At 40.9% G+C, this 14,649-nt stretch overlaps 1 protein-coding gene across 3 annotated transcripts; it reads left to right on the top strand.

The window, feature by feature from the left end:
* The first annotated feature begins 3,047 nt into the window (after positions 1 to 3,047).
* On the top strand, positions 3,048 to 12,989 carry ZNF518A (zinc finger protein 518A). Of its 3 annotated transcripts, none has more exons than XM_071748618.1 (2): positions 3,048 to 3,240; positions 7,319 to 12,989. In XM_071748618.1, exon 2 carries the CDS (start codon positions 7,435 to 7,437, stop codon positions 12,055 to 12,057), a length of 4,623 nt encoding a protein of 1,540 aa, XP_071604719.1. In that variant the 5' UTR covers positions 3,048 to 3,240; positions 7,319 to 7,434; the 3' UTR covers positions 12,058 to 12,989. The 3 variants fall into 3 exon arrangements, with proteins under 3 accessions (XP_071604719.1, XP_071604718.1, XP_071604717.1); XM_071748617.1 differs by lacking the exon at positions 3,048 to 3,240 and adding an exon at positions 5,201 to 5,311 and having other exon boundaries at positions 7,322 to 12,989; XM_071748616.1 differs by lacking the exon at positions 3,048 to 3,240 and adding an exon at positions 5,201 to 5,313.
* The last annotated feature ends 1,660 nt before the right edge of the window (positions 12,990 to 14,649 follow it).

Raw genomic sequence — 14,649 nt, 5'->3', positions numbered from 1 at the left:
ATAAGGGCCAGAAGGAGGATCTGGGGAACTACAGGCCTGCCAGCCTGACCTTGGTGCCTGCAAAAATTATAGAGGTGTTCATGTTGAGTGTGCTCACGTGGCAAGTGCAGGACAGCCAGGGGATCAGGCCCAGCCAACATGGGTTCAGGAAAGGCAGGTCCTGCTTGACCAACCTGTTCTTGTTCCATGCCCCGGTGACCTGCCCAGTGGATGAGGGGAAGGCTGTGGATGCTGTCTGCCTGGACTTTAGTAAGGCCTTTGGTACCATCTCTCACAGCATTCTCCTGGAGAAGCCATCGACTCATGGCATAGACGCATAAACGCTGAGTTAAAAACTGACTGCATGGCAGGGCCCAGAGAGTTGTAGTCAATGGAGTTAATTCCAGTTCGCAACTGGTCACCAGTGGTGGTCACCAGGGCTCAGTTTTGAGGTCAGTCCTCTTCAATATCTTCATTAATTATCTGGATGAGGGGATTGAGGGCTTCCTCAGTAAGTTTGCAGATGACACCAAGTTGGGTGGGAGTGTTGATCTGCTCGAGGGCAGGAGGGCTCTGCAAAGGGACCTGGACAGCCTGAACCAGTAGGCCAAGGTCAATAAAATGAGGTTTATTTAACAGGGCCAAGTGCCATGTCCTGCACTTTGGTCACAACAAGCCCATGCAAGGCTACAGGCTTGGGGAGGAGTGGCTGGAAAAGATGCCAGGCAGAAAATGACCCTGAGGTACTGGTAGACAGCTGACTGAATACGAGCCAGCAGTGTGTCCAGGTAGCCAAGAAGGCCAACAGCATCCTGGCTTGTATCAGGAATAATGTGGTCAGCAGGAGAAGAGAAATGATTGTGCCCCTGTACTTGCCACTGGTGAGGCCACACCTTGAGTACTGTGTTTAGTTCTGGACCCCTCACTACAAGAAGGACATTGAGCTGCTGGACTGAGTTCAGAGAAGGGTGCCCAAGCTGGTGGAGGGTCTGGAGAACAAACTGTATGAGGAGAGGCTGTGGGAACTGGAAATGTTCAGTTTAGAGAAGGGTCAGAGACCTTATTGATCTCTATAACTACCTGAAAGGAGGTTGTAGGGAGGTGGGTGCTGGCCTCTTCTCTCAAGTGAACAATTACAGGACTAGAGGAAATGGCCTGAAGTTGCAACGAGATGTTTAGACTAGATATTAGGAAGAATTTCTTTACTGGGAGAGTAGTTAGGTGTTGGAATGGGCTGCCCAGAAAGGTGGTGGAATCACCATCCCCGTAAGTATTAAAAAACCGTATAGATGAGGCACTTCAGGACACTCTAGTGGCTGATACAGATATTGATATATATATATTTTATATACATTGATCCTTGAAATAGGAAAATGCCCGATGCTACTTAAAACAATTCATATTTTAAGGATGACAGAAAAGCACTTAAAAATATCTAGGTCTGCATTCACACATCTGCCACAATTTATGCCTGATGCCAGCATCAGGATACTGAGGCAATGCGTGTGCTCTCCAGTTCTGTGCACTCACTTCCGAAAGACTGGAGGAGGCTTTTTTCTCACTTGGATTTTGCTCATGGCTTTCAGTTTAGTTTCTGCTCCAAGAGTGGTAGGATTTCATTTGTTGCATTCATTGGTCATCTCTTCAGTGGTGAGCACGTGGATTCAAGATCTTAAAGGCAGCCTCTCATGTCATAGTTTAGAAGTGGCTCCTAGTAGTGCTGCAAAATGGGAAGGTTTCCTTTCCTTTCCCTTTCCTTCCTTCCCTTCTTTCTCTCTGTTCTTGCTGTTACTTGGGTTATATCACAGATTTTCTCTCTTGTGCTGGACATCATAAAATGTTCTATTTTAATTATGATGTAATATTCCACAGATAAAATGCTTGTATGATATTTATATGTGAATTTGTTAAGATTAATAGCTGTCAGTATTATGTAGGCTTTATTTCAGATGAGGAATACTAGCACTCTAACACAAAATTAATACTGTAGCTGCTTGCCAGAGTGCCAGACTGATTATTTTCATGGATAGTTCTTTTCTGTTACTGTTTCTGACTTCAGAACTGCACCATTTCTCATTTTTTTCTTCAGTTGGGCACTTATTTGCAAACTCGATTTCTGACCATTTAGAAAAGTGTAATGAAGGCCATAAGAATTTGAAGGTTTGCATGCAGAACACCAGTAAAAAAGACCTAAACCATTCTCCTCATTGTTTTGATTTTTGAATGCTATTTCATGGGCAAAGGCTTTCCTTTTCAGCCACCTCTTTACTCACAGTTCATCAATACAATCTATTTCTGCCATGGCTGCTTGCTACTTTTTGGCCATGGCCTACCTGAATTTCCTATTTCAGCTCTGCTTTCAGACTCGGTGGTCTTACTTTTGATGATCTGCATGTGTATTAAAACTTTGCTGTAAAGTTTAGAGCATACTACTACTAGAAAGTGCAGTTTGTCTCTTCTAAACAGCAACGATTATTGCTAAACAGCAACGATTATTGATTAACAAGGCAAATACTTATTTTGTAGTGATTTTCAGCTTTGATTTTCATGTTATTCTGAGAACTCAGCTAGCAAACAGCGTTATCAGATCAACCCATCTAATCCATGTAAGACGTTCAATGATGCCACTTTTTATAGAGAACACTTACATATTGCGTTTAGGCAGCTCAACAAACCCCCGTCTAGAGTGGACCACAAACCCCCTGGCCATCAACTCTCCTGCCCAGTGCCATTAGCCCGCACACACCCTTGGGCGGGGAGAAGCGCCAACACATTGAGAGGTAACAAAGGGCCGTGCTGCCAGGCTGTACCTATGGGTCTGCCGTATGGACAAGGCCCTCCGGGGCCGCACCGCTGGGCCAGCCGGCTGTAGGCCTTCTGCCAGGCGGCCCCGGGGAAGCGGTGCGGGAGACCCAGCATTGTGCTTCCCTCACGCCTCCAGCCCGCAAAACCACGTCCAAGGAAGAGGAAGGGGAACGGGGCGGGGGCTGTCCTTGCCGCTGCCTCGCCCACGATGGGGGCCGGCCCCCCGGGACAGCCGCCCGTCCCGAAGGGGGGCGGTGGCGCCCCACCCCGCCCCCCACCCGCAGCGTTCTCCGCCCTGGGCCTCGCCGGCCGCCGTCCGTCTGTTCAGGTGAACGCGTATCCTTCCGCCTCTGCCGCCGCGGCCGCCTCCATCGCGAGGCTCCCAGCACCACAGTCCCCGGATGGAAACTGTTATGGCCGCCAACAGCGACTCGCCGGGACATGAAGACGGGCGAGGTAACTCCGCGAGGGGCGCTGGGCGGGGAAGGGGTTCCCTTTGCGGCGCGGGAGAGGGCGGCCGGCGCAGGCCGCGACGGTGAGGAGCAGGCAGGGGGCGCAAACCCGGTGGGGCAGAAAGCCGCTCCGTGGTAGGGGTGCCGTCAAGTAGTCCCGCGCCCCCCGCCCACTCCAGCCGCGGGAAGTTCGCGGGGCAGACGGGGCTGGCGGCGGAACGGCTGCAGAGCGCGGGCAGTGCCCGGCGGCGGGCACCAGGCGAGAACTCCTCATGGCTGGTGCCGTGACCGTCCGATGATCCCTGCGCCGGGATTCGCGGGGCCAGGCGACGCGGCTCGGGCGGCTCGGCACCCACCGGGGTCGTTTGGCCCCCCAGTGGGGCGGGGTCAGCGCTGCCCGTTTGGGCCGCCGAAGGAGCCGGGTGGTTCCCAAGAAGAAGCTGGGGGGCAGGGGGGAAGCGTCCCCGCTCCCCCCTATCCGAGTTTTGGGGAGCGCCCGCCGCTGCTGCCGCGGTCGGGTGGAGCCCGCTGCGCGGCCCTGAGGCGGTGGCAGCTCCGCGGGCTCCCCTGACCCCCGCCGGGCAGGCGTCACCGACCCCTTCGAGTTTCGTCCCTGTTCTTCTCTGCCCTCTCGTCCCGGGAGCAGACCGTGCTCTGGTCCTGCTTTTCTGCCAGCCCCGGCAACCCCCGTGGGACCGCCGCTCATCAGCGGGGGGTGGGGGGGTACGGCTTCGAGGGGGGTGGAGGCGGGAAGCGTCCCCCAGCCATGGCGAGTGTGGCTGGGGGCGGCTGTTGGCGGGCACGTCGGCGGTGGCCGTGTGCCGGTGGAGAGCTGAGCTGCTGTTTTCCTAAATGGCAAGTTTGCTGTGTGGTGGGGTGCCTGTGTTTGCTAGCCTTTGGAGTGATTTGGTAATTTATTTTTATTTTATATTTTCTTTTTACGAAAGCAGCAATTTGCTCTGTCAGACAGATTATATCTGACAGCCAGAAGCCCGGGTCTTTAGGGGTTCCTGAAGTTCTCGTTCTGTGATTTGGGGTGTGTGTCCCGATCGTTATAGAGATGAAGCCACTACTCAAAGTTTGCAGACACGTGTAGGATGGGAGAAAGTGTGGAAAATACTTTTGCGTAGTTGTTTGTTTGTTTTAAAATGAAGTTCAAAGTAGCGTAAATAATTTTCACAGAAATCTTGAGAATACTACTTGCCTAGAAATCTGTTTTGAATATATTTTTTTTCTTGTTCTAAATTGAAGAACTCTAAAAAACCACAAAACTTAAGAATGTCCACTCTTATCTGTCATTTCTCCTTAGATTAAGGTATACAGCCAAAACTTTTTTCCTTAATTTGTACTTATTAAAAAAAACTACTGACAGAGTATTTTTATGTGAAGAAATTGAGGCTTAGAGTCTCAAGTGGTTACTGTATTTTTTAAAATGAGAGTTAACTTCGGCACATGGTTATATATTTCTAGGGTTTGTATTTGTTATATCTGCTTTATAATCTACTTGTTTAAAATATTGTGAATAGTCCACCTCCTTCTCCCCCAGGCATTTGCAAAACTTTCTAGAAAATTATAGTTAGATCTTTGCTATAGAATTTATTACTATTTTAATTATGAAAAGCTTCTTTTGAGTTCAAGTTAAAATTTGGATAGAGGTACCAGGTACTGATTTCTGGCTTGGTTTTAAGTTATAATCTGTTTATGCTTACCAATTTAAAATGCCAGAGAAGTAGTGATGAAGCTAATGTTAAAATAGGCCATGTTAGGAAGAGATTGGTAGTGGGTTTTAATCAAATCATGCATTTGAGGACATTCTTTGCAAGATTCTATGCATTTGCATTTTTTCTCTCTTCAGTGTAACGTAAATTTGCGAAGGATTTATGCTTTTTAGCTTATTCTTTCAATTATGCGTGTATTTGCACTCTAATATACCTTTCTTTTTGTTTTCAGACCTTTTTTCACTACTCCTGACTGTGGCCTTTTCTGAGTTTTACATATTTACCTCTTCTGTATTTGTGTGAAAATGTTAAAAAGGCTTATGAAGAATTGAAGTCAAAGTCAAGTCTTTTCTTAATGTGTAAGTTTGAGTTCTTTCATAATGTGTGTTTAAACATTGCTGGGATATTTTTTTTTTTACTGGTTGGCTTTTTCTAGTATTAAAAAACTACATAGTGTATAAGCTATATAGTATATATACTAGTATATGCTATATTACTAGTATATAAATACTCTTATTTATCATGCCACAGGTGCTTTTTGGTAGTTGCACGCTACTGAATAATAACTTAAGTTAAATTGTAATTTGTGTGGTTAATTAGTTAAGGGAGTTCTCAAATCAGTTTTGAATTTACTCAACAGGGACTTTTCAACAAACATAAATGTTTTATCCAGTTGGTGAAGTGTTGCTCCAGTTGAGGACCAGATTGGCCCCATGCTAAAAGCCTGAGGTTTGTTCTCTGCAGCATACAGTGTCCACTTCTGACTTTTATGGTGTTAACTGGTTTCAGTATTTGACATTGTGATCTGAATAGTAGGCAGCTGCCATCAGGATGTTGTATTGCATCATGCAACTTGTAATCTTCATGTATTGCACCTCTGTAGTAAAAAAGTTTTTCAGCAAACAAATTCAAGTTATTTTTAGTTACTTACTCTTTATGTTGGAGCTCAGCTCCCACATAAGAAGGGATTTACCGTAACAAGGGATAATAAATAAGGGATATACCATTGACAAGAGAAAGCATTACAATACGTCACTTGGTCGAAATGGAGTGTACTATACTAAAAGTGACTCTCAAGGAAGGAGTGTATGTGATTGTGGTTTGTGGCATGGATATTTATTTTTTTTTTTTGTGATGTCAAATGTATAGTTGCAGTCTTGCAGGTCTCATAGCTGAAGAACACAATTAATTGATTTTATTTGAAATTTGATTCTGTATGAAACAGTTGGATCTATTCCTCTTATTATGCTTAAGAATTGTGCAGAAATGCTAATATCTTTTCCAAAGGAATAAAAAAAGTGCATATTCTCCTAAACCCCAAAAAAACAAACCCAAGTATTGCTTTTCTTCTTATGTAATATGTGAACATGGCCTTGAAAATTTTCCAGTCTCCATTTTCTTTGTCAGGTATTTATATATTCAATGCTAGATATTTTTTTCTCACAGGACTGTGGAAAAATATTTGGAAGACCTTAGTAGTGATGGTTATGATGGCCTGGAGCAATAGAAGCAGCTCTTGCACTTCATCACAATGAGGGAGAGGATGTGATCATTCTTTCAGTTTGAATGTGAATAAATAGGGTGATCTCTGTTGCTTCAGGCTGAGCAGGGCAATACTGGAGAGAGCACTGCTGATCAGATTTCAGTCAATACTTAACTGACTTTTGCTAGTAAAGCGAAGGTGATGCTATGACTTCTGCTATGAAAAAAGTTTTTTGTAAAATTATTGTACCCCTAGTGAAGAAAACAATTCTTACACCTTTTCATTTTCACTTTGCATAATCCAAATAATTTCCACTGCTATTCAATTCATGCTGATTTTATGTTGTCGTGTGGGAGTGTTGTTTGAGTATAGACTTGGGGCTGCTATAAATTGTCAGTGCAGCTTGTTATTGAAACACTGACCTTAAGTGTGTAGTGGTACAGTGGTGTTGACCCTACCTATTTGAGCCTTGTTAATCCATAGAGGATGTCTGTTGTCAGTCATACTTTTGTTCTGAAAAGATTAACCTGTGCCCAGGTTCTTACTGATATAGTGAGAAACCAAGTTAACTTTTATTTGTTGACTACTTCAAACTTGTGTTCTAAAGGTAGGCATGGAAAAAATTCAATGTGGGTGTGTGGTGAGCTTTTTGGTGTTGATGGAGGTAATGTCTCCATTAGTGAGAGGGGGGGGAAAAAGAAACCCAACCAAACAAATAAGTGTAATGTTTCTTCTTTCTTACCATAATTTTTACTCTCAAATGCTATTATAGAACTCAGCAATATCTATGTTTGGCATGTATTTATTCATGAGTTGTAATGAGTGTTCTAATTGCATTAGTTTTAAATGTAAAATTTGCTTTGTTTGTTTTCTGATTTCAGGAGAGTAAAATGGGGGAGTTCTAGAAACTTGAGAATAACTCGGCACAGCAGTCTTGTTTGCTGCAGGAACTAAGACTACTCTCAAGAATTCACAAAGAAAAGGAAAACCTAAAATCATGCCATCTGAAAAGGAACCGTTTTTTCCTGATAAAAGGCCAATTGATTTGTTAAGACACAATGCTGCAATGAATTTTTCTACAAATACTACTTTCAAAAAAGCACTGGTGAATGCTCCTTTAAGTATGATGACTCAACCAGCAATTTTAGATGTCAATCTCTCTTACGAATTAAAAAATGTGAAAATTGATTTACCCAAGGTGAACATTCCAAATGAAGTATTAATGAAACATGAAGCTGATAGATTTAGAAAACTCTTCCAGTGTAAACAGCAGACTGCAAGGAAGTCCTTAAATTTAGAGAAAATAAATGGAAGTGATCCCAGTTGTTCAGAGGGAAGCAACTTGCAAAGTAAACCAGAAGTGCAATTTGACGGGTTGAAAACTGCAGCAAAGATACTGAATTTCACTTGTACAAAGTGCAAGGATAGCATTAGATACAGCCCAAATGATCTACAGAAACATTTCCAGTTGTTACACTATGGTGAGTTGCCTTTATATCCCTGTGAGATGTGTAGCTTCTCAGCTAATGACTTTCAGTCATTTAAACAGCATAGGCGCACCCATCGTAGCACTTTGGTAAAATGTGAGCTCTGTAATGATGAGCATATGTACACTTTGTTGGATTTGACAAAACACTTCACATCAAAGCATTGTGTAAATGGTCACTTCCAGTGTGAAAAATGTGGGTTTTCTACCAAGGATGTGGGCACATTTGTTCAGCATATTCACAGGCATAATGAGATCCCATATAAATGTGGAAAATGCCATCATGTAAGTTTTACAAAAGAGGAGTTCCAGAAACATCATCTTGTTCATACCAGCATGTTTCCTTTTGGCTGTCAATATTGCAGTTACAAAGCAGCACGGAAAGATTATCTTTTAAAACACATCATAGCTTTGCATAGAGAACACTTATATGCAAAAGAAAAACTAGAAAAGGAGAAATGTGAAAAAAGTATAGTGAAGACTCCGGCAGGACTGAAACTTGTGTTAAGAAGGTGCAAAATGGGAACATCAAAAAAAGCATTGTGGAGACGGAAAGAAATAAACGATGGAAGTGATAAAACTGGAGAAAAAAATGTACAAGTGCTAAGAAGTGTAAATAAAATTCAAACAAAATCTGAGGAACTGAACCAGTGTATGGGATATGTGGCAGCAAATGAAGATGAAATGATACATGCAGAAAAGCATAATTTCGTGGGTGGAATGCTCTCTGCTAGTACTGCACAACACAATAAAGCAGATGATGGAACAAGTTATGGCCTGGCATTACTGAAAAATGCTGTTCATGGGCCAACAGTACTGATGGTCAAAAACAATAAAATATCTGTTCCAGCAAATTACAGTGCTAAATTTATGGGATTTAAAATGGTAGATGGAAAACAACATATTGTTATAAAATTATTACCTACAAGTAAGCAAAACTTACCTTTTATAGGTCAGAAAGCTGATCCCACTAAAGATGGTTCTACAACTTCTTTGCTACAGACAGCTGATCACCATGGCTTGTGTTCAGGTGCTATGTCACATGTAACTGATCAGTTAACTGTAAAGAACAGCTCTGTTCACCCATTAACCTCCCCTCCGTTTTCTTGTTCTGCTCCTCATTCAGGAAAAACAAAAGTGGAAAACCAAAATAACTCCTTATTTTATGGTAGGAGTGTTTCTCAAACTGTAGCACCTTGTAATGTAGCTGTAGGAAAAGGTCTGAATTATTTGCCAATGAAGTTGGACTCAAATGTACCTCCATGTGATGAGGTGACAAAACTTGGAACTCGAAGTAGTATTTCGTGGGGAAGCCGTAGTCCTTCAAGTCATCCTCAGGTATTGCCCTCCACTGTTACAAATGCTCTTCACTATGACCCTGTGAAAATGCCATTTTTTCCTGAACTGAAAATACAAAATGGTGGCCTGAATAATGGTAATGGAACTAATAATCTCTATTATTCTACTTCAGTGGATTCTTCTAATGAAGGGTTGCTGTCTTTTCATAACTATTCCAAAATGGACACTTCAGATAATCCATGTAGCATTTGGATGTCAACAGATGACAAATACAAAGAACTTTTATCTAGCAAAGCAGTTTCTTTTCCGAACAGTAGAAGAACTGAATCTGCATCTTCATGTTCAGAATTGATGAAAGGCTTAAAACCAGAGAAAATTGTATCAGCTCAATCAAATAGTAATAAAATTTATGGACATACAGACATGAAGAATGTGTCTTCTAAAAGCCACTTAGAATGTGTTGGAAGCATGTGTTTTATGGAGGACCAGCATAATGGCCAGCAGTATTGGCATGCTAACATGCATCAAGGCTTTGAGAACATAGCTGAGAAATTCCAAGAAAATACCTCAGATTGTGTTAACTCTGTCTTAATGCCTAAAATCACCTCTGTTTTCTCATTGCAAAGTGAACAGTTGTCACCTGAGATAAAGCAGTTACTGCAGGATGTATTAAAAGTTAAAGCAACTACTCAGCAAGAATCCCACAGCAAGTCAAATAACTGCCTAAAACTTCATTCTGACAAGCTGCATTCTGGTCATGAGACAGGGAATAAAGCCTTTGCACATTTAAAAAGCTCAGCAACTGCATGTGGTTTGCAGAGGCTTCCTGCTAATGTAGACTTTCATTTATATAAGAGAGAGTTGAATACAAGATGTAGCACAAATGAAGGTACACATTGTGGAAGAGAAACACAGACAGCCAGGACATCGTTTGATTCACAGGGATTGGATAAATTATCCAGAAATCCAGATGTTGGTAAATTGCTAAAAACTCATACAGATGCAATCATAACACAGCAGCTAGTAAAAGAGAAAACACTGTCTACAACCCAAAATCCTAGTAGCTTTTTGCCAGTTCTTCAAGAGCAGAAGAAACCCCTTTTAGTTCAGTCCTCTCCATCAGGATTTTTTGTTCCTTTGCACCTTGCTAACAAGCCTGGACTACAGGTGGTTTCAGGAAGATCTGTTCCGTCAACCAGTTCCTCAGATGGGCATGTGGCTAAAGGTGTACCTGCATCCTTTGTTTTAAATAAAGGACCTGGAATGGTTTTGACTTTTAACGGGGCAATTGGAACAGTTGCGAATGTCCCTAGTGATAATTCTCTGGTTTTAGGGAGAGTTGCATCTAGAGAATATGGCAAAATAACCATACCATTTTCAAAAGCAGAGGGGAAAAAGAACAGTTTCAGAAGGTTAAGAAGTTCCTGTAATAGGAGAGCATGTAGCACAGCAAATGACTCATTGAATAGCATGTCATTTAAAGGACCTCTAGTAATTACAAACTCATCAGAGTCATCTGAGAAAAGAATGTCTTCTGTGAAGGTGTTATCAGAGCATCAGGATGCTGTCATTGATTCTTTGGAGTCAGTAAACCAGCAGGAAATTAAACAGAAACATGTTTATGCACTTTTGCCTGATGGAAAGCAGGCAGTTTTTCTGAAATGCATGACACCAAACAAGCCTGTAGTTCATAAACATAGTATTTTTCAGGATAATGTTCATTATCAAAATTGTCAACCAAAGAAAACTGGAGCCATGCAACAAAAGCTTTTGCTGAAAAGTAAGATTTCTACTTCAGATGCGCTGACTGAAACCTCTCGGTCAGTAAGCAGCTCAGTGCCCTCACTACAGCTGGATAACTTGCAGTCTCTTCCTCCTGCACTAGCACAGAAACGAACTGATCTTACTTCTAATGATGCCTTAATCTTACCAAGTAGCTTAATACCAGCAAATGCCTCTTTGTCAAGCTTAAATCCAGCATGTTGTATTCCTCCTGGAGAACCTTTTTATTCTACTAAGTCTGCAAGGACACGGTTGCAAAAAGATTCTAGTGAGAGTATGCAAGTTGCAACTGCTAACAAAAGGAATAATTTTGGTGGTCAGAAGTCCACATGGAGGACTCGAAACAGAACAGCAAAAGTAAAACCTCTTTTAAAACAAACTGGGTCTAGAGGCTCAGAAACTGTGGTTATGCAAAGAAAGAAGAATTTCAAGCGGAAAAGAAAGGATAATTGCCCAGGACCTCCAAGAAAGAAAGTAGCATTGCACAGAAAGTGTAAGGAAAAGAATCAAGCTGAAGTTGCTCATCAGTCAGGTGGCCCCTACAAATTGAGGGCATCAAAAGAAACTGTGAGGACTTTGAAATTACTTCCTTTTAATTCTAAACAGCTTATAAAATGCCCTCGGAGAAATCAGCCAGTTGTTGTGCTTAACCATCCTGATGCAGATGTTCCAGAAGTTGTAAATGTAATGAAAACCATTGCTAAATTTAAGGGACATGTTGTTAAGGTTTCGTTGTCAAAAAGAACTATTGAAGCACTTCTGCAGCCAGCCTTCTGCAGTCCTTTGGATGTAACTACTGATACTCTTTCTCAAAAGAGGCACAGGACAATAAAACCAATTAGCCCTGTAAAAGAAAGATTTGTTTTAAAACTGACACTGAAAAAGACTAGCAAAAACAATTACCAGATTGTGAAAACTACCTCTGACAATACCCTGAAAGCTAAGTTTAGCTGCTGGTTTTGTGGTAGAATATTTGACAATCAGGATAATTGGGTAGGACATGGACAGAGGCATCTGATGGAGGCTACACGAGACTGGAATTCGTTAATGTAAGGATGACCAGTGAAGAAAACAAACTGGAGATATCATATGTTACAGGTTTTTAAAAAGAGAATGAAATGAATTATGATACACAAATAATTTTGTTATGCATTTCAGTATTGTAACTGAAGTTGAAAAATTATGCAAAGTGCTTGTATTTGAAAATGAAGAGCAGATTCTCTATTGCCATCAAGCTTTGAGATAGATCAAGGAGCTTTGTGGTTTAGATAATGTGTTACTAATTGCAAATACAATTCCATAAAAATACTTATTATTTTTGGTTACTACTATTCTGTTCTGTATTTTTATTCTATGGAATGAGTCTTCAGGGCTTTTGTTCTGTACATATTAAAAAAAACCAAAACATAAAAATGTAAATATTTTTGTACTTCTCAGTTATTTGGTAAAATTCTTGCACAGAAATTATCCCCCTCTTACATTTTTCAGTTCTGTGCATGCACTACTAAAACCAATTTTTAAAATTTTTTGAACTACACACAGCTGTTATCCTGGAGTTTTTGTTATTTTCACTTGTTAGCTCTTGATTTTGTTTTTCAGGGATTGAACACTATTGTTAGCAAGTGCCTAAAAGATGTGAAGCAGTTTACATTATGTCAACTGTGGAACCGTAGGTTCATATAAGGGCCACTTCCCCAATAGTTTCATTTAAACAAAGCCATATGTGAATGCTTTAAGCTATATTGCTATGCACATGACACTTGTACAATTTCTGTGCAGTTTGTCTACTTTCTTAGTGAAGTATTTTTCATATAAATTAATAAAACTTGTTAAGATTGTGTTAATATGGTGAGCCTGAGAATGGAATCAGTTGGAAATATACAATATATATATTCATAATGTATATGGTGTTTAAGAATGACGAACATTCCTGATCTGTATAGACTTTGTCACTATTAAATTTATTATAATTTGTGTTTACAGAATATGACTGTGTTTATAGAAAATATTTCTATTTTGTTTTCTACTATGTCTGCCACAAACCCTGTAGGAAGGCCAGGAGATAGTGAAATGCAAAGCACCATTTCAGGCCTCTAGCTGCATTATAATTTTATTTCTGGTGGATGTAATTTGTCCCTATAATGACAAAATAGTTTTTTCTGCTCTTGCTTCTTCAGATTAACTGCCTTTCAGGGTACCAGGGATTTGGCAAAGCCAAGGCTTGAAGTTGTTTCTCCCTCACTCTCCCTGGCCAGGAGGGTAATATTCCTAGGACCCTGCTTGCATCTTAAAGTTTTAAGGATAACAATGAAGGAAGAACATGCTTTATATTTCTTAAACTTTGTGTGAGGGTATGTAAACAAAAGACCTTATCTTTTCCATAGTCACTGAGAGTACACAAATGAAGGTCCTTGTTACCCACAGTAATTATATTTAGAGGCTTTGTCCTCTAGATTTTAATGAAACTGGAGGCTAGATCCAGTCTTCAGCAGGGGTGCCCTTACCATATGGCACCTTTTGCAAAAGTACTGAAAGATTACATCTTCAATATTTCCCATAGTGTTGATGGAAAACCTGACAAATTTAATACTGGAGAGGAGTGGGACATTTAAATCTCTGAGGTTTTAGATTGTGTGCAAGCCCAGGGCTAGTCCTCTGTGAGTATTTCCATAAGGTGAAAGTGAAGATTAGCTTGCTACTAATGAAACCATTAGAAGAATTTGACTAACACTACATCAAAAAATGTTACAATGAAAATTATTTTTTTAAAAAAGGATTTTTTTTTCCTTGATGTGTCTGTTGGCAGGAAGATGCACACTAGCTTCATAGCTAGTGAGTAATGTATGGGAATTAACTGAAGCACCAGAGATAGTCAAAGCAGCATTTGGGTGAACTGATGGAGTTGGTGTGTGTTCTGTAAGAAAATTGGATTGTTTAGTGCTGCACAATGGAGCTCGAACATGAATTGATTAGGGACTTTGAAGAAGACGAGTGGTGATGAAGTGCATTAGAAAGAAACAGCATTAGGAAAGGCCAAAAAATGTGTTGAGCTTTTTTGACTGGAAGAATCTATTGGCTGCCTTAGCTTGCTGTCCTATAGACCCTGAAGTTGAACCGCTAAGTTCTGAACATCGCTATTACCTTCTTTGGCAGAAATTTCTGTGAACTTTGTTGCTAAAACCTTTTTGGTCCAACTTCAAGCATGACCGATTTTTTTTTTAACAGTCACTTAGCACTGAAGTGGAAGTTCTGCTGTAGAGTTAGGAGTTTTTCTTTTATATTCCAGAAAATGACAACTGTTTTGGGAATTTTTTTCCAACTTGTTTTGCTATGAATGAGGTAACCTTAGACAGTACTGTAAAAAGAACATTACAAAGCTAGGAAGTGTTGAAATAAGAATGCTTTATACAGTCCTAATTCATTGTCATGTCATTTTATCCATGGACATCCATCTTATTCAGTGCAGAGAATTGTTGCTCCCTCTTGAGCAGTGGTTTAATATTTTGTTTCCCCACCCTTAATTATGTCACAGTATTATTTAGCACACATTGCTCAAGTACTGTGCTGAATATGTCATTCTTTTTTTTTTTTTTTTTTTTTTTATGAGCTTTTCCACAATGCTTTGTTTGAGGTCCTAAACTTTTG

Source organism: Heliangelus exortis, chromosome 7 (genome assembly GCF_036169615.1).
Source record: "Heliangelus exortis chromosome 7, bHelExo1.hap1, whole genome shotgun sequence".
In the NCBI taxonomy this organism is placed as follows: Eukaryota; Metazoa; Chordata; class Aves; order Apodiformes; family Trochilidae; genus Heliangelus; species Heliangelus exortis.
This window is presented reverse-complemented; position numbering and strand designations above follow the sequence as displayed.